The following is a 21034-nucleotide window of genomic DNA, read 5'->3' as shown; positions in this document are numbered from 1 at the left end:
CTTTTGTCTATGTTCTAACCGGCCTGACCCAAGTGCAAGGCTTTATGGAGGGTATATGTGCCTCTGACCTCCATAGATTTTATGAACATAGACAAAGACAAACTGAAATAGGTAATAATTTACATAAAATAATAATAATTTGACATAATGGTAGTGTGACATAAATCAAAATATTTGATAAAAATGATTTTATTTGTTCCCAAAGTTGAATAGACAAAGTCAGATAGGAGCAATGTTACTGTAGCAAAATATTTTTATATTTATAACTGGTATCTATTTCCAGGGCGTCAGACCACACATGCGCAATAGGGTTGTTTCCATCTACAAATCTTAGGGCAGATTGTATCCCAATAAATTCTTTTGATTATAAGAACATGTTAAACTACTTTTAGGGGACCTGTAATGACCATATTTTTGTAAATATTTAATTTAAAATATCTGTCGGCACACGTCACGTGACCAAACTCGAAACGTCATTGAAGATTCTGATGACGTCACAACTCTCGGATTGACACTGTTGACAGGTAGCCGATAAACAACAAATGACAAATGTCAGTTGACAGTTCGTATCTTCTACGTGTGTATGTAGTTCATGTGTCAAACCATAAACTGTGACGTCGTTATATTGTATGTCTATGGTGACGTCATACAATTTTCAAAGAGCGTTTTGGGCGCGAAAGCATCTGTCATAATATATTTTGTTAATTTAACATATTTAAAGCCGTTTTTAGTATAAAAGTTGAATTTTAGGGCCACTTTTAGTTAATATAGAACGTAATACAAGCGTTTCAAAAAATTGGAAACAACCCTATTATGAAGCGTCATGTCTTTCTAAGGAAGTCGACAGGCCTTGCTCGCAAACCAATCTTGTCAGGCAGGACAAGTAAGTATATTTAGAAATATATTTTTTAATGAATGCGCTCAACTTGTTATAGATGGTTTCCAAAGCTCAACAAAGTACGTAAGGTTCATTTATATGCCGCTTACGTGTTTGATTGGGACAAGTTGCGAAATGAAATAAAGTGCATTATTGCAGACGCAGCTGGAAGGGCGTGCGGGTCGTGGGAACAAGGGAAATATCAAGGTTGCTTGAAGCTCCATCGTAAGTGAACACATCCTTTGCCATATTTATTTTGTTGCTTGCTGTTTTTCATTCTCTGTATGTGTCCCTTTCCCTCCCTGCCCTGGATTTCAGGAAATAAAGTGAACCCCAACTACCCCAAGGCCGTAACTTTTCTTACTTATATCACAGAATAAATAAATAATAGTACTACTGATACCGTACAGAAATGACACTTCCTACAAAATCGAAGTTTGACAGCGATCCAGGGACAAATAATGCTGTCTCTTTCTAATGTATGGCACTATCCCTTTCAGCTATGTAGGGTAATCAAAATTCAAGTCATTATCTTATCTGTGGTTGTACTTGTGCACGCAAAGGGCCTTCAAGTTGTGCCAACACTGCCAACCCTCATAATTGCTCGTAGAAATGTTGAGCCGAACGGAGCCGAGAATGCTCGAACGCTCAAGCGTCTTCCCACTGCTTATACATATTTATATCTTAATGGCTTCCTAATCGGCAGTGACTGACTAGTGAGCTTACGCAGCAAGAGGTAGGTACCGAGTTCGAATCTAGGTTTATTTATATTATCTATTTATTTATATAAGTAAGTATCGTCGCTTGGTTAGATTGTCCCCAAAAAATCCAGAAAACTTCGCGTAAGGTCAATGCGGCCAAACCCGTCTGCGAGAAATTCCGTAAACGGGCATATTTTTCTAATTCTTTTCAACCGTGGACAATAGAGCAACTTTTGACTGCTGAAGTGCTGAAACTAACAGCGCGGCTTACGTGGGCGATGACTCGCGAATGCGACGCGGCGGGCCAACGGCATTCGGAGATCGCCCATGTAGGACACTTCCATAGGTATCAAAGGTTTGAATTCACCCGCGCCGCGCCGCTTCGCGTTCGCGAGTTATTCGCTCAGGTAAGACACTGCTTAAAAGCAATCGCTGTTTTGTCGATGAAGATAACAGCTTGTATTAACTATTAACCATTGTCGTACAGCGTGTATTTTTGATACGACCACATAATCAAAGGGTAGTTTAGGCTGTAATTAACACACTTTCAGATCCTGGCTGTACGCAGTTTTGCCGAAACGTAATGCATTTGACCTTTAACCATTACAAATTGAACCGTAAAATGTAATCGTCCGTTACGGTGTACAGTTCAATTTGTAATGGTTTATGGTTAATTGCAATTAACGTTTGGCCAACACTGGCTGTACCTACCTGAATCATGGTGTGAATATGGAATTTGGTTTATGTATTATTTTGTAATTTTGGTAGGTATCATTCAAATTCCTACTATGATATTACTTTCTGTGTGTATGTATAATGCAGATTCCACCTACTCTCGGAACAAAAACCAGGCCATACGTGTATGCATACCTAATATGCATTTGCTAGTTCAACTACGAAGGAATTGTTCGATATGTATGATACTATACTACATCATATACCTACTTATATAGCATTAACACAGCATTAAAAATTATGATGTGGCCTCAGCTAACGTAGAACCTATAACGTCGTAAACTGACACTGAGAAAAGAAAAGTTAAACAAACATGTAGAAAATAAAAATGTAATTATATTTTCTATCGTAAATCACACTTTAAGCGTAGTATCAGCTAATGTATAAAACTTAATTCTACGTTTTGGCATCGCTATCGCTTAGTGGTGGTACAGAGGGGCAGAGTATGCGGCGGGAGCGGCGTGGTAGACGGGGGCAGAGTGGTAGGCGACTGGAGCGGCGAGCTTGGCAACCGGGGCGGCGTGCACTACGGGGGCGGCGGCGTATGCGAGCTTGGCCACGGGAGCGGCGTGTACGACGGGGGCAGCGTGGTAGGCCACGGGGGCGGCGACCTTGGCTACTACAGGAGCGGCAACCTTCACGGCAACAGGCTCGCGGTGAACCACTGCGTTGAATCCGTTGTGCGGGTCAGCGGTGTACTCGACAGTGCGCTTGGTGCCATCGGGGTCAACCACGGAGTAGGAGCCCTGTACGACATCACCATCGCGGGTTTCGTGCTGGGTCTTGGAGTCTCCGGTTAAACCGTCCTGCACGTCATAGGCGAAGCTGTATTGTGGGTGCGCATCGTACTCTTCGACGGCTTTGGCGACGGGGGCAGCGTAAGCGACGGGACCGGCGTGGTAAGCTGGTGCGGCGGCGTAGGCCAAAGGAGCGGCGTGGTAGGCCGGGCCGACGGGGACTACCCCCGCGCTAGCGGCCGCTACGAAGCAAGCGAGTACCACAAACTGTAAACAAACATTTGATGTACTGAATTATTGAGCGAATCTGTGAACGATTGATTTGTGAATTGTAACTGTTATTCAATAGTTTAGTGAATTCTCGTTTATTAATGTTTACGTCAATCAAACTTCGCTATCCATCGATGGCTAATCAATTCTAACACTGTTTGACGTGACGGATTTGATCTCTAGATTCATTTTAATTTACATAATTAATTAGTAATGTATTAGTACAGAGGCTTGTAGTCGTAATAGGCATATTATTATACCTTGAATGCCATTGTGTGGTGTGTTGATCGAGTGTGTTGAATGATGTCTGATGAGAAGTGTTGGGAGCTTTTATACCGGCGCACCCTTTCACTTGGAGCTGCATAGACGACGCGACCGTGAACTCCAGCCCGGGGCGATAATAGAATCCCGTATCTACACTTGATGTCCCTATAATTAATTCACAGTTCCGCACCGGATTATAATTAAGTGTATTATCTCACTCACCAAAAGGCAACGCGTACACCTCTGAACTGGAATTGCAGGCGTCCATAGGCTACCGTGACTGCTTAACATCAGGCAGGTCGTGTGCTTGTTTGCCACCGACGTAGTATAAAAAAGAACCTTTTTTCATTAAAAAAATTCTATACCACTTTGTTGGCTACCATAGATGTTCAACTTGAAATACTTATCTTGACGTTTTGTAAAGGAGGAGCCTCGGTTCTAGGGAATGCAATCTCGAACTCGCAATTTGGAAATCTCACAAAATCTCGCATGAATTTTTGAGATTAAATCTCGTAGATAGGAAATCTCGATTTATGCAATCTCGGTCGAGATGTCGAACGAGATTGGAAGGTTGATCCGGGTTTGTTTTGAGTAACCTTTTTGACCTTCATGTTGTTCAGGCAGTGCTATTGTATGCGGCCCGCGCTTTGTGCGGAAGAATCGGGCGAACTTAGCTACCCACAATTACTTATTTATGATTCTTGCTCGCTTACGCTCATCTTTTTGCAAGTTGCGCACGTTCAGTGCTTGTCGAAAATATACATACATAATATTTCTTTTTTTTTTTATAAAAGTAGATTTTTCTTATAGGGACGGGCGGGAGTAAACATCAGTACTTAGTATACTTACGTGTTATACTACTTATACTCACACCCTTACACCCTAGACCGGTCCGCCATTGACAACCTCAAAGAGCATATAATCACTACGTTGACAACCTATAGGGACCGTGCGCGTTGGAGGGTCTGCCATCTTGTGGCCTGAATCGGAACCATAAATATGTACATTTACACGTCACGTGTTTTCTTGTGCATAGTAGATTTTGCCATCTTGTGGGCTACATCGGAACAATAAACATCACATTTACGCCTCGCGCCAAAAATCTGACGGCTCCTGTGCTGCCTCCTACAGTTCATGCACGCTCCCTATTCCCAAGAGTTCGTGCAGTTACAGGTTTTTACGAAATCGCCTGTCAATGCAGCTGCTGGGATTGGTCCGAATTCCTTACGTTGTTTCTAATTTCAAAATAAGCGTTCGATGCCCCACACAATCATTAGAAAAATCACAAAATATGCCAATTATTACAAGAATTTTCCCAAATATTATCTGTCATCTGTCATTTATGCATTCATTAACACGAATATAAGAACATACATAAAAGGTTTCAAGAAAAGTCTATATTGTCTATTGCTCATAACAGCACTTGTGCTTTTAATCGCTATAACGTTACTGCGATTAATGGCTACCAACCTAACAAAATCAAAACGAATACAGTTTTAAACTAAGTGCATTGCTGCCAACTTACAAAATATTCATTTGGTTGCATAGTAAAAACAATTACTTCATAAGTCAGAAACATGCATGTGACACCCGTAATATAGCAACACCCATAGACTACGAAGACCGCTTAGCGTTGCTTGTTAGTCTCCGTAGGCTACGGTGGCCAAAATTGAGAAAAAACTGTCCAAAAATTTAATTTAGCTAGTAGCAAGTACCAGGGCTTCATGAGTTACGAGAAGGCCGGCCGCGGCCCGGGGCGGGCCAGGCGCGTAACAAGGTATGCTCGCGCGTCTTGGCTATATACTTTTGCTTTGTTTACCTAAATTAAGATTTATTTTTGTTGACTCGTAGGAAAAGTATTGTATGCAACGTTGTATAAGTAAGTCAAAAAATGCTCGTGGCGTATTCCTTTACAATGTTCGCCTACGCCTTCGGCTCCGGCTCACATTGTAACTTACGCCACTCACCTTTTTTGACCCTTCTTATACAACTGTTGCATAAAATACTATTAACGAGTACCGAAGCAGCACCGGTCGTGGAACGGCCCTTTGTGAACCCGAACTGATTGCTTGTAAGTAATTTATGTCTTGTGACCCTATAGATCATCTAATATTAACTTTTCAAAAACTTTACTTAGTACTGAGGAAATTAAGGGAAATTAGTCATATCACTCTAATCACCCGATTTAAAAAGTATGACTACTATATTTCATAAGATCTGGAAGGACGCCTTGTGAAATTGAAATATTATAAATTACGTGGCTAAGTAAGGCCCTATTACGTCTATGACATGACTAATGACTCTAATTGATGTTTCCCTGTACTTCCATTATCTTTTTCAACACACTTGCTCAAAACGACGTTTTTATTGCTCCGATTTTTGGCTCATAATCCTAGATATTAAACATGCGTGCTTTTCAGTATATTATAATTTATAACACGTGGGCTTTTTCATTATATTATCCGACTCAGTTAAGAAGGTAATTGATTGCAAATAATATGCATGGACACGGAGCCTTCTTAATTTGGTCGAGTAATACATTTTTTAAAACCAACTATTAGGTTTCAAATGTTAGTTCAAAGAGGTTTTATCACACCAAACATAATTTATAAGTAGATTAAATTATCTCGTAAATTACATTAATGAATAAACATAAAATTTTATCGATTTGATCTCCATCCGTCGAATAGAAATACAAAAATATTAGCTTTTTAACATTTTTTTAATTGGCTATTTGTCGATTTCGTTCGCACCTTTGCCTTGCGCGCGCATTGGAATCGTGCGTAAAAAAAATAACGCGCCAACCATTTTCCGTATTTGTGATAAAATTGGAATAGTTTGGCATGTATTTAGGGTTCCGTAGTCAACTAGGAACCCTTATAGTTTCGCCATGTCCGTCTGTCTGTCTGTCTGTCCGAGGCTTTTCTCCGTGGTCGTTAGTGCTAGAAAGCTGAAATTTGGCATGGATATATAAATCAATAAAGCCGACAAAGTCGTACAATAAAATCTAAAAATTAATTTTTTTTTAGGGTACCTCCCCTACACGTAAAGTGGGGGTGAAATTTTTTTTTCGCTTTCAAAACTAATAGGGGTTTTCAAGAAACATTTTTTGATAAAGTGAATATGTTCGGAGATAATCGCTCCGGAAGAAAAAAAAATGTGTCCCCCCCCTCTAACTTTTGAACCATAGGTCCAAAAATTATGAAAAAAATCGTGGAAGTAGAGCTTAAGAAAGACATTAAATGAAAACTATAGCGGACATGATCAGTTTAGCTGTTTTTGAGTTATCGCAAAAAGTTTTCCCTTCATAGTAAAAAGACTTACTTTAATTAGGTACTGATTATGCAAATTTGCCTATTTGTTTAACTCGGGTGAAAGGTACCGTTTCATCCCTTGGTTAACAATTTACTATACTTTAAGCTCCAATTTAGCTTATTGTGACGGAAGAGTAACTACGGAACCCTACACTGAGCGTGGCCCGACATGCTCTTGGCCGGTTATTAGTTTATATATTGACGAACATGTCATTTTCAAGTATTGAAAATGAAGAACACATAAAATTGACGCTGCCAGTAATACTAATAGAGGCAAGAGCCGAGAACGATAGCTTTTTACCATCAAAATCGTGTGAAAAGTAATTGGCGGCATATGAAAATTTTATTCAATGGAAAATCAGCAAAAACGCCCAGTCTTTCTTGAAAAACGTGTTAGTAGCTTATTCCAATGAACTGGCGAATAAGTGCCTACAAGCCCAGCACGCTTTGGTGCAATTATTCGATGTTAAAACTGTAAGCCACCATTTTGAAAATTGTAGGTGCCTTTACTGTTTTACCAAAAAATCTGATTTAGGTATAAGTTTTGTTTTTTCCTCGCAAGTGTGTTGAAAAACGTCGTATGAAACGCGTGTGCATTGGTCATTACCCACATCGATCGGCTTTCTTATTGCGCGCTCGCTTACAGATCACGCGCACAATATCGCCTCGTGTGTAATGACCAACTTAGCACACTTGTATCATAATGTATATTATACTATTCATTGAGTGACTGGTATGTTTTAATTAGCAATATTTGTTGAATCTACTTGACTAAATTCAAAGTTAATATTACATTTCTTAACATTAGGGCAAAGTAAGGAATGAACTCGAGATGAAGATGAATACATATAGACATTTCTTGGTATTAATAGCTATTTTAGCAAAATATCTTCGAATGCCGAGGCAACATCGTTGTTTGACATTATTATTGTTTTATCCGACGTCGACGTCGATTATTGAAGTCGTTCGTCGACCGTATATCCGAGACAATGTTGTCTTGACAATCGCGTAATTTACATTTACCAGCTTCCCTATTTATAATATTCCATGTTGTCTTCACTTTGTTGTCCGATACTTATACTAGTTTAGAACTAATACAGTTTGTCTTGGCTGTTAAACGGTCTCTTGAAGAATTTTTTGAGTAGTTCCTTACACGGTCCAGGAAACCTGAATTTGTGATCAGTTCCCTCTCACCATAAACGTCATAAGGGGTTTTCTACTTTTATAATTGCCTACAGTAGCCCATTCACTAAACTTTGTTTTAGTTTTGACCCACTAATAGATCGCACTTTGCATTTTTTATTAATCTGATAAAGAATTACACCAAAATCATCTTTATACAAACTATTACAGTTGTAATGTGAAAATGGTAACATACACAGATTTTTTATTAATTTCATTTTTGAATGATTTCAAGCGACAACTAGTAATAGGCAAAAAACAATGCCATACATTCCAAAAACATACTGGGTTTAATTAGGTTAATTAGATAAATACTATAAACAAGTATTTAATCTTATTAGCTAAATACTTGTTTATTATGTAAGTAGTCAGATTATGTGTATATTATAAAGCCTACTATTTAGATTTGGATTTTAATTTTAAGTTTATAACATGCATAGGTATGTTAATATATGTTAGTCTGTAATATAGGCCTTGTTGCCTGATTTAAACTTTAAAATTCCCCTCATCAGGCAGTTTGTAGGATTTAAAATATCAGCTAGGACCCGTCGCCTGACCCAGAACATTTAAGAACGAAGGGCCAGGTCACCGCGTTCACTCGGCGCAACCGTAAAGTTCAATGGATCTCCATTTGCATACATTATACTGACACTTTTTCAATTGTTGCTGGAAAATGTTTCAATATCTTCATTTGGTTCTAAATGCATGTATGTAATCAGTTGGAAAATTCCAGGAGCCCAGGATCTGTACATAATGTATACCTGTAGGTACATAAATGTATGCTCTTTTCCAATTTTTTGCTTGTAGATCGACAGCGGTATGTCCGACAGAAAATGTGTTCTAATCATGATGAAAATTGGTATCTGTAGATTCGAACGATACCTTAATATAAATTCGTAGTCTTTGAATGTATTTCTTTTTGGTATGATCATGTTAAAAATCCGAAAATGCCTTTTCACCAATGTCTGATCTTCCAAATCTTGCTGGTAGTGCTATTGTAGGTACTTCATGGTGGGCTCCTTCTATATCGAGTGATTCAGCAATCTAGGAATAAATTAGCTCATAAGGCTCCCAAAATTTATTGTATGCACACCTGAGATTGCCCCAACTCGGATTGCACGCATTTAGAACCAAATGAAGGCATTAAAATTATTTCCAGCTTGCTGAGAATTAATTCCTCAAAACGCGAACATGTTTTGAATGTGTCCGAGATTTCCGAGAATAATCTTTTCGTCGTCCATGATTCGTGTTTGCTCAATTTGGCAGGGTAATAATAAATAAATAAATATTATAGGACATTATTACACAAATTGACTAAGTCCCACAGTAAGCTCAATAAGGCTTGTGTTGAGGGTACTTAGACAACGATATATATAATATATAAATATTTTTAAATACTTAAATACATAGAAAACACCCATGACTCAGGAACAAATATCCATGCTCATCACACGAATAAATGCCCTAACCAGGATTTGAACCCGGGACCATCAGCTTCGTAGGCAGGGTCACTACCCACTAGGCCAAACCGGTCGTCAATATTAAGTAATATTGCCGTCCCTCGAATAATTGAGAAGCAAAGGGTAGGTAAGGTAAACCGCCGATGGTCAGTTACTTTAAAATTCGCAATCTAAGCGGTTATTATAACCAACTTACACTTGACCTTATAGGGAATCAAATAAGTGTCACATATATTGGCAGCGGCATTTTACCGACTCATGCTTGTTCTTGTTAAAATTTAAATGCTACAAGTTACAATTTGTTGCGCAAGCGCCCGCCCGCGTTTCAGCCTCAAGGATGCGTAGCAAAGTTCGTCCTGGGTATGTACCTAAGTTTCCATTTCAGATCTTGAATAACAAATTTAAGCACTGTAGGTGGACCTGTAGGACTTTGCAGCTAAAATAAAGGAATCCACGTGGTTAATGCCGCACTCAGAGTATGTAATTAATGTATGCAAGTGTCTCGGCGTCATTTTACCGCCTCGTTGTCATTCGTTGCGCAAACGCCGCGCCCGCGCTCCACACTCAAGGATGGTGCAAAAAGTTAATCCTGAGTGCCAGCTGCCAAGTCATGGGATATAGGGAGCGTGCATGAACTGTAGGAGGCAGCACAGGAGCCGTCAGATTTTTGGCGCGAGGCGTAAATGTGATGTTTATTGTTCCGATGTAGCCCACAAGATGGCAGAACTACTATGCACAAGAAAACAGGTGACGTGTAAATGTGCATATTTATGGTTCCGATTCAGGCCACAAGATGGCAGACCCTCCAACGCGCACGGTCCCTATAAGCCATATCAAAGCGTCAAATAATTTAATATATCCTCGAATAATCCTCTAGTTATCAGTAGTTACGAAATCGACGTTCCTGTTATGTTATAACTAAGTACATAATAAGAACGAGTTCTTTCTCCCTTCCCGTTCTGATTAGCAGTGGGAGACTATTTAAAAGAAAAAGCAGGAAATAAAATCCAATTCCACGGGCACGGGTTCCACACATATATTGCTGAGCCTTTAAAAACCTGTAGGTATACTTAAAACTCATACAGTGTTCGCCCTCGCATATCGTTGTCTGGACTTAAAAAAACTTAGTCACGACGGCAGCAGTGCACTTGATGCACCAAATTCACATTTTCATAAATTGCCCTGGCATTACGAGCATTATGGCGCTCTTTCGTAAATTGTGTGGTCGTATTGTCCAAATTGTTCTTGATTCTCCACGATCCAGTATATGGTCATGTGACAGTGGAAGTATTGTAGTGTAACCAGTATGTTAACATTATTTAATCTATATATATATATATATATATAAATGTACGTGTCCTGACAGATTGACTGACTCATCAACCCAGAGCCGAAACTACAAATGTTGAAAAATGGTGAATAGTTGAAACTTACACACTAGGTTGCATTTATAAAGTGTACAAGAGCTAAGAAGTGATTTTGAGAAATTCAACCCCTAAGGGGGTAAAAAGGGCATGAAAGTTTGTATGGGGTTCAAGTTTTATTTTAAGCTAGGAATTCGAAACTTCGTAAAAATATAACTTATTTCGGGGATCTCGGAAACGGTTCTCACGATTTCGATGAAATTTTCTATATGGGGTTTTTGGGGGCGAAAAATTGATCTAGTATAAAGACATAGGTATTATTCGAATACAAGAAAAGTAATTTCAGTGTTTTTAAAAACTCATCCCTTAAAAAGTAGTGAAAATGGTGTTGAAAGTTTGTATGGAGATCAAATATTCTTTTGAGTAAGAGACTTGAAACTTTGTATATGGGCATATTATTACAATACAAGAAAAATAATTTCAGCGTTTTAAAAAAATCATCCCCTAAGTATTAAATAGGGGTTGAAAGTTTGAATCAAGTACAAATGCTTTGTCTTCTTTGAATATATAAGATTACAAAAAAGTTAAAAAGGGGATGAAAGTTTATCTTAGGGTTCAAAATTTATTTTAATCTGGAATTTGAAATTTGGTTAAAAGGTGTTTTATTCAAACAGGAAAAAAACGAATATCAGCTTTTTTAATTCATACGCCAAGGTGGTGAAAAAGGGGTTAAAAGTTTTTATGGATATCAAACATTTTTTTGAGTGCAGGGCTTGAATTATTGTATAAATACATATTATTAAAATATATATTTTTTTAAAAAATTTAAAAAGCGTTTTTAAAAATTCATCTCCTAAAAGGGTTAAGTAAAAAAAGCGGCCAAGTGCGAGTCGGACTCGCCCATGAAGGGTTCCGTACCATTAATGACGTATTAAAAAAAACTACTTACTAGATCTGGTTCAAACCAATTTTCGGTGCAAGTTTGCATGGTAATGTATATCATATATTTTTTTTAGATTTTTCATTCTGTTATTTTAGAAGTTACAGGGAGGGGGACACACATTTTTTCACTTTGGAAGTGTCTCTCGCGCAAACTATTCAGTTTAGAAAAAAATGATATTAGAAACCTAAATATCATTTTTGAAGACCTATCCCTAGATACCCCACACGTATGGGTTTGATGAAAAAAAATTTTTTTTTAAATTTTTATGACGTATTAAAAAAAAACTACTTACTAGATCTCGTTCGAACCAATTTTCGGTGGAATTTTGCATGGCAATGTATATCATATATTTTTTTTAGATTTTTCATTCTGTTATTTTAGAAGTTACGGGGGGGGGGGGGGGACACACTTTTTACCACTTTGGAAGTGTCTCTCGCGCAAACTATTCAGTTTAGAAGAAAATGATATTAGAAACCTCAATATCATTTTTAACCACCTATTCATAGATACCCCACACGTATGGGTTTGATGAAAAAAGATTTTTTGAGTTTCAGTTCTAAGTATGGGGAACCCCCAAAATTTATTGTTTCTTTTCTATTTTTGTGTAAACATCATAATGCGGTTCATAGAATACATCTACTTACCAAGTTTGAACAGTATAGCTTTTATAGTTTCGGAAAAAAGTGGCTGTGACAGAATCGGACAGACAGACGGACATGACGAATCAATAAGGGTTCCGTTTTTTGCCATTTGGCTACGGAACCCTAAAAAGGGGTCAGGCTAAAGTGGGACTGGGCTGGACATGTCTGCCGGATGAATGATGACAGGTGCTGTCAGCTGGCATCCCCAGAGTAGTCGTGGCAGAGGCAGACCGAGGAAGAGATAGCGGGACGACTTGGATACGTCGTTGGCGGGATCTTGCTCGGCACAGAGAGGATTGGAAAGCGAGTGGGGAGGCAAATAGGCTAATAAAAAAAGGGTTAAAAGGGGTTGAAAGTTTGTATGGGGTTCAAATATTATTTTAAGCTAGAAACTTGAAACTTCTTTAAAAGGTTTTTTTTTTAGAAGAAAACTAATTTCAGCGTTTTTGAAAATTCATCCGCCAAGGTGGATCTTGTGTGGTCCCTATACGGTTACTGAGTGCCGGCGAGTCGAACGCTGCCGAACCAGCCTAAAATGTGTCCTCGATATGCGTAACAAAGGCGCGTTATCGGAGAGCACACCTACACTGTTTCTTTGAGCGTTAGACTAGTCCACGCTCAGGTGCCAATTAGAATTATACGACCCTTTTTTTGCAGGTAGTGGCATGCGCCGTTTTAGTTAACAATAGACACAGGATAAGCCGTTGGGGGCCAGCTACAAATCTAACGACTATACCTATTTGCTAGCTATGGGAAAAACAGCTGTATGCCATTGGCATTAAGTACGCCTTCTTTGAGTTATCTATCGTTGTTTAGTAATAATGAAATAATGATTTATTAAATGCAGAAATAAATAAGTACAGAGAAACACATTTATCTTACATTTTAGTTCCTTTCTACATCCGATATCGGATCGGACAATGTGAAAATGTTCTAACGGTACTTGCGTACCTACCTATGCGAATGAAATATTTAAAAAATTATACTTAGTAACTATATTGCTCTCAGACGTATCTACTTGCTAAAATAGTAGTTTATGTGAATTAAGTTACAAAACTGGTAAAATGTTTTTTTCATAGTCATACCATGTTTAATACGCACTGCGCCCGCGACGATCTGTCCAACATCATTGCACGTTAATTGCAGTGAATGAATCATAATGATCGTAAAAGTGCCCTTAGCCTTGATTCAGTATTTTCTTCATTAAAATGTATTATTACAATTTTACCTATTATTGACCGAGCGTTAGCGAAGGTCTACATTTCAGTATGCTTACTTATTTCTCTATTATGGAATGACATAAGTATCACTGCGCTGTGTTACATTCCAGATTTCAAATTATTTCATTTCTGTCCAAACAATACTTACCCTCCCAATACTGATGCTTATATCATTACACAAAGGTAAATTATGTATTAAGGTTATTGGTTGGGCGGCATAGGTAAGTATATGGTTTAGACGTCATTTATTACGTGAGCCGAGGAACACCGAAACTTATTCTTTAGTTGTTTTCTATGAATTCTTTCAATTGATTGTTTGATATGAATCTAAATTGTCACCAAAAATCTATTATTTTGATACCTATCCATAACATTTCTGCTTAAACGTACCTACTAAAGCTTTATGCATTATTCGACTCACTTACCTCTATATCAGTTAAATCTTATTCGTATACATCATTACAGACAGGTGAAGATTGAATTGACCCCAGTTATGAATCCATCTGAAACAATACTCCACCTTGACATTAACGTGGTTAATAATTCTGTACTAAGCTCATAGATCGCCATCGATCGCCTACTGGCACTGCTATTCTCTAAAAAAAATTCGAGTTGTAAGCTCGACCTCAATATGATTTGACCCCTAACTGACTAAGTTTACTTACCTAATCAAGTAATCAAACGTTAGAGTTAACATTGGTTGCCTGTAGCATATTGGAAGTAAGCGTTGTGAATGCCGGCCCTGAGTCGGGAGATGACCGGTGATAAGGAACAACAGAAGAATGGTTACTCATAACCTGCTGCTCTAGACAGTTATTAATGAGCTAGTAAGCACGAAGGTTTACCAGCGATTAAGGTGTTGCGTACATGAAGTAAACAATATTATAACGTGCTTTTTTTTAAATGTTGAAATTGTAATTTCATATCATATGATAGTATCTAAAATACTCGCTAATTAAGTAATACACATGCTAAGTTTGGCTAAATTTAGATTCCACTTCGGCACGTTGGCTACGCACCCAATTTACATAATAATTAATACAACGTAAACGGTCAAGCTTTCATCCTCCTGTCATATCCTCCTGTTATGAATTTTGTAATTATGTTAACATAGAGCTTCGAAATATAATTCAAAATAATTAAATTTCCTAAAGAGATGGTCATAGGCAGAAATTGCGGTCGCAAAATAATACGTTAGAGTTAACGTGGAATAATGGATTTACGTGGAATAATACTCACCTTGATAGTTCGATCTCATAAAGTACAGTAATGAGTTAAACTTGTACTTCGTTTATACATTTAAAAGGCCTAGGAATTCAGCCTACTTTTAGCTATGGGGACTGGGATAATGGCTTAGTAGCCTTAGCTTTTAGATATAAAAAAAAACCGGCCAAGAGCATGTCGGGCCACGCTCAGTGTAGGGTTCCGTAGTTACTCTTCCGTCACAATAAGCTAAACTGGAGCTTAAAGTATAGTAAATTGTTAACCAAGGGATGACACGGTACCTTCCACCCGAGTTAAACAAATAGGCATATTTGCATAATCAGTACCTAATTAAAGTAAGTCTTTTTACTATGAAGGGAAAACTTTTTGCTATAACTCAAAAACAGCTAAACTGATCATGTCCGCTATAGTTTTCATTTAATGTCTTTCTTAAGCTCTACTTCCACGATTTTTTTTCATATTTTTTGGACCTATGGTTCAAAAGTTAGAGGGGGGGGGACACATTTTTTTTTTTCTTTCGGAGCGATTATCTCCGAATATATTCACTTTATCAAAAAATGTTTCTTGAAAACCCCTATTAGTTTTGAAAGACCTTTCCAACGATACCCCACACTCTAGGGTTGAAGCAAAAAAAAAAATTCACCCCCACTTTACGTGTAGGGGAGGTACCCTAAAAAACATTAAATTTTTAGATTTTATTGTACGACTTTGTCGGCTTTATTGATTTATATATCCATGCCAAATTTCAGCTTTCTAGCACTAACGACCACGGAGCAAAGCCTCGGACAGACAGACAGACGGACAGACAGACAGACAGACAGACAGACAGACAGACAGACAGACGGACATGGCGAAACTATAAGGGTTCCGTTTTATGCCATTTGGCTACGGAACCCTAAAAAGAGATAAGTAAATGGTGTCTGACGAATACTTATCGCTTCTTTTCGTCAGTCCTTAGGTTTGCATAGGGTTGCGAAGCGTTGGTCATAGCCCGTCTGGCTAATAAGATAGGATTAGGTGGCCCGATTGATATTGCTGATCGGAACACAACATAATAAATTATTTAGTATGGTAAATTTCCAAGTCTTAACATCTAGGTAATACTTAATCAGGTAGAAACAGAGTCCAAGATTTAGTTGTTACTCATTAAAGAATCTAGAGTACCGCGGTTCACTTCGAGGGGTCCTAACCTTTAACTAGACGATCACTTGGCCAAATAATTGTTAAGGTAAAATTATTGTTGGGGTAAATTTTAGGGGTAATTTTAAAGGTGGGATTGTTAACGATTAGGTTCAGTATTGTATTAAGTCTGGGGTTTAAGGTGGGGTAGATTGGGGTGTAGGTAGGGGAAGTTACACTACTAACTAGTGTAAGACAACATTTCAGATTTCAGACAACAGTTCTAGGCCAACAGGACCCTATGAATTTTGATACCCTTGAGAGTATCGAAATATACGTGTTTGCGGCATAAACGGCCAAGTATCTTTTTTTAACGTGAACTTAAAAGTTTGATTTTTTCACAGCTTCAAGGGACTGAGTATAAATTGTTTAAATTTTAACTCGATATCTCCACGAGTTCCCGAGATAAAGGGTCTTGAATGGACGGACGGATGAAAAAACTAAATAGGATAGAAATATAAAAATGTGCCTTGAAAAAAAGAGATTGAAATTTTATGGTTTTATTTTTTTTATCATAGTTTTTTTGTGTAATTTGACATTTACAGACAGTATACATCTCTAATAAAGTATTTATTATTTCATGGATTCCATATTTGTAATTGTTTTTTTTTTTTTATTGTTTGTAAAAATGGACATGTAAAAGTGCCACAGGGGCACTTTTATATGTCTATTTGCTGAATAAATGTTTGTTTGTTTGTTATTTTAGAAGTTACAGGGGGGGGGGACACATTGTGCCACTTTGGAAGTGTCTCTCACGCAAACTATTCAGTTTAGAAAAAAATTATATTAGAAACCTAAATATCATTTTTGAAGACCTATCCATAGATACCCCACACGTATGGGTTTGATGAAAATTTTTTTTTTTTTTAATTTTATAACGTATTTAAAAAAAACTACTTACTAGATCTCGTTCAAACCAATTTTCGGTGGAAGTTTTCATGGTAATGTACATCATATATTTTTTTTAGGTTTATCATTCTCTTATTTTAGAAGTTACAGGGGAGGGGACACACATTTTACCACTTTGGAAGTTTCTCTTGCGCAAACTATTCAGTTTAGAAAAAAATTATATTAGAAACCTCAATATCATTTTTGAAGACCTATTTATTTAATCGTATGGCTTATACAAAAAAATAGGTAGTTACATAAATAGGTAGTTACATAAGTTTGAAGACCTATCCCATAGATACCCCACACGTATGGGTTTGATGAAAAAAGATTTTTTAAGTTTCAGCTTTAAGTATGGGGAACCCCCAAAATTTATTGTTTTTTTTTTCTATTGTTGTGTAAAAATCTTAATGCGGTTCATAGAATACATCTACTTACCAAGTTTGAAAAGTAACGAAGAAACTCTTATAGTTTCGGAAAAAAGTGGCTGTGACATAAACGGACAGACAGACGGACATGACGAATCTATAAGAGTTCCGTTTTTTGCCATTTGGCTACGACACCCTAAAAAACGATAAAGCGCTTCGATAAAAGGTACGTAGTGCCCTTGCGCTTCGCTTGCTCGTCTTGGCGGGGCACTACCGCGCCTCCAGATATTATAGATTTTTTTTTACACAGTATTTAACCTAGCCCCACAGCCCACAGTAAACTCAGTAGGAAAGGCTTGTGTTATGTTGCGGGTACCAGACAAAAATATACTGTATAATAAATATATACTTGTAGGTACTTATAGGCACATAGAAAACATCCATAACTCAGGATCAAATATTAATATACCAGGAATCGAACCCGGGCTCTCCTGCTTCGTAGGCAGGGTCACTAGGTACCGAGTAGGAGGCCGTTTAGAAATAGACTTTTGTTTTATATGACTTTTATTTTAGTTCAATTTATTTACATACTTAAGTTATAATAGAGTTCAGCCTATACGTTTATTAAATACCTAATTTATTAAAAAACTTATTTGTATGTTGTTTTTTTACAGATGTTCAACAAATTCCAAAAGAACTTGCCTTTTGTGGCCGTGTTCTACGCACTTTATATCTACCTATTCCAAAAACATATTATTTATTATTTTATTTATAATTACGGTAGAGCTATTGCTCAATGCGTGTAGCAAATAACAACCTTGATACATACCTAGGTATATACAATTATTTCTAAGCATTAATAAAACTACATATTTAATAACAAGCTGCAAGTTAATATTGTTTGCCTTGTTAAGCTTTATTCTTTAAAAATAAATCCTTCGAATAAATGTAGACTACAATTATTAGAGCCGTTGACGGCCATGGTCCACACATTTATAGGCCCGCATCGAAGGTCTGATGCTAACATATGACTTGATATGACAATATGTAACAAGTAGACGAGCGGGTGTGGCTTATAACGAGTCGGCGAGTTAAACACCGACGGCTGGACACGGCCAGTTATACTTAATGTTTAAACACAGCTCGATCTAGCAAGTAGATACCTACTTACCGACATTAGGTAGGTACTGAATTTTCTTAAGTACCTTCATATCCAAAAGTCATATTTTCTACCATCCTTCCAATAAGTTTTAGGTATTACGCGCGTGAATCAAGTGAGAGTTTTTGCCATTTAATAATCCACTTTACAATTAATACTTATTTATCTAATCTGCGGCGGTAGCCAGGTCGCGTTTTTATCGCCTGTCGTGTCATGCGTCACTTTTGCACTTACATGCTTGTTATAGAACGTGACGGGCAGGGTGACGGGCGATAAAATGCGACCATGCTGCCGCCGCTGGCCTGTTAATACTTACTAGTCTTACTACCGTATTATTTTGCGACCGCAATTTCTGCCTATGACCATCTCTTTAGGAAATTTAATTATTTTGAATTATATTTCGAAGCTCTATGTTAACATAATTACAAAATTCATAACAGGAGGATATGACAGGAGGATGAAAGCTTGACCGTTTACGTTGTATTAATTATTATGTAAATTGGGTGCGTAGCCAACGTGCCGAAGTGGAATCTAAATTTAGCCAAACTTAGCATGTGTATTACTTAATTAGCGAGTATTTTAGATACTATCATATGATATGAAATTACAATTTCAACATTTAAAAAAAAGCACGTTATAATATTGTTTACTTCATGTACGCAACACCTTAATCGCTGGTAAACCTTCGTGCTTACTAGCTCATTAATAACTGTCTAGAGCAGCAGGTTATGAGTAACCATTCTTCTGTTGTTCCTTATCACCGGTCATCTCCCGACTCAGGGCCGGCATTCACAACGCTTACTTCCAATATGCTACAGGCAACCAATGTTAACTCTAACGTTTGATTACTTGATTAGGTAAGTAAACTTAGTCAGTTAGGGGTCAAATCATATTGAGGTCGAGCTTACAACTCGAATTTTTTTTAGAGAATAGCAGTGCCAGTAGGCGATCGATGGCGATCTATGAGCTTAGTACAGAATTATTAACCACGTTAATGTCAAGGTGGAGTATTGTTTCAGATGGATTCATAACTGGGGTCAATTCAATCTTCACCTGTCTGTAATGATGTATACGAATAAGATTTAACTGATATAGAGGTAAGTGAGTCGAATAATGCATAAAGCTTTAGTAGGTACGTTTAAGCAGAAATGTTATGGATAGGTATCAAAATAATAGATTTTTGGTGACAATTTAGATTCATATCAAACAATCAATTGAAAGAATTCATAGAAAACAACTAAAGAATAAGTTTCGGTGTTCCTCGGCTCACGTAATAAATGACGTCTAAACCATATACTTACCTATGCCGCCCAACCAATAACCTTAATACATAATTTACCTTTGTGTAATGATATAAGCATCAGTATTGGGAGGGTAAGTATTGTTTGGACAGAAATGAAATAATTTGAAATCTGGAATGTAACACAGCGCAGTGATACTTATGTCATTCCATAATAGAGAAATAAGTAAGCATACTGAAATGTAGACCTTCGCTAACGCTCGGTCAATAATAGGTAAAATTGTAATAATACATTTTAATGAAGAAAATACTGAATCAAGGCTAAGGGCACTTTTACGATCATTATGATTCATTCACTGCAATTAACGTGCAATGATGTTGGACAGATCGTCGCGGGCGCAGTGCGTATTAAACATGGTATGACTATGAAAAAAACATTTTACCAGTTTTGTAACTTAATTCACATAAACTACTATTTTAGCAAGTAGATACGTCTGAGAGCAATATAGTTACTAAGTATAATTTTTTAAATATTTCATTCGCATAGGTAGGTACGCAAGTACCGTTAGAACATTTTCACATTGTCCGATCCGATATCGGATGTAGAAAGGAACTAAAATGTAAGATAAATGTGTTTCTCTGTACTTATTTATTTCTGCATTTAATAAATCATTATTTCATTATTACTAAACAACGATAGATAACTCAAAGAAGGCGTACTTAATGCCAATGGCATACAGCTGTTTTTCCCATAGCTAGCAAATAGGTATAGTCGTTAGATTTGTAGCTGGCCCCCAACGGCTTATCCTGTGTCTATTGTTAACTAAAACGGCGCATGCCACTACCTGCAAAAAAAGGGTCGTATAATTCTAATTGGCACCTGAGCGTGGACTAGTCTAACGCTCAAAGAAACAGTGTAGGTGTGCTCTCCGATAACGCGCCTTTGTTACGCATATCGAGGACACATTTTAGGCTGGTTCGGCAGCGTTCGACTCGCCGGCACTCAGTAACCGTATAGGGACCACACAAGATCCACCTTGGCGGATGAATTTTCAAAAACGCTGAAATTAGTTTTCTTCTAAAAAAAAAACCTTTTAAAGAAGTTTCAAGTTTCTAGCTTAAAATAATATTTGAACCCCATACAAACTTTCAACCCCTTTTAACCCTTTTTTTATTAGCCTATTTGCCTCCCCACTCGCTTTCCAATCCTCTCTGTGCCGAGCAAGATCCCGCCAATCCCACTGAAACGTATCCAAGTCGTCCCGCTA

The 21034-nt window shown here is 37.5% G+C and overlaps 1 protein-coding gene across 1 annotated transcript; it reads right to left on the bottom strand.

The window, feature by feature from the left end:
• Positions 1-2629: 2629 nt before the first annotated feature.
• Positions 2630-3643, bottom strand: LOC133533637 (larval cuticle protein A2B-like). Its single transcript, XM_061872660.1, has 2 exons — positions 3581-3643; positions 2630-3317 (listed from the first exon to the last, which is right to left on the bottom strand). The coding sequence occupies exons 1-2, from the start codon at positions 3590-3592 to the stop codon at positions 2733-2735; spliced, it is 597 nt and encodes a 198-aa protein (XP_061728644.1). The 5' UTR covers positions 3593-3643; the 3' UTR covers positions 2630-2732.
• Between the last annotated feature and the right edge of the window lie 17391 nt (positions 3644-21034).

The sequence above is a fragment of the Cydia pomonella genome, chromosome 2 (assembly GCF_033807575.1).
Source record: "Cydia pomonella isolate Wapato2018A chromosome 2, ilCydPomo1, whole genome shotgun sequence".
NCBI lineage: Eukaryota > Metazoa > Arthropoda > Insecta > Lepidoptera > Tortricidae > Cydia > Cydia pomonella.
The sequence above is the reverse complement of the archived record's forward strand: the minus strand, read 5'-3'. Positions and strand labels throughout refer to the sequence as shown.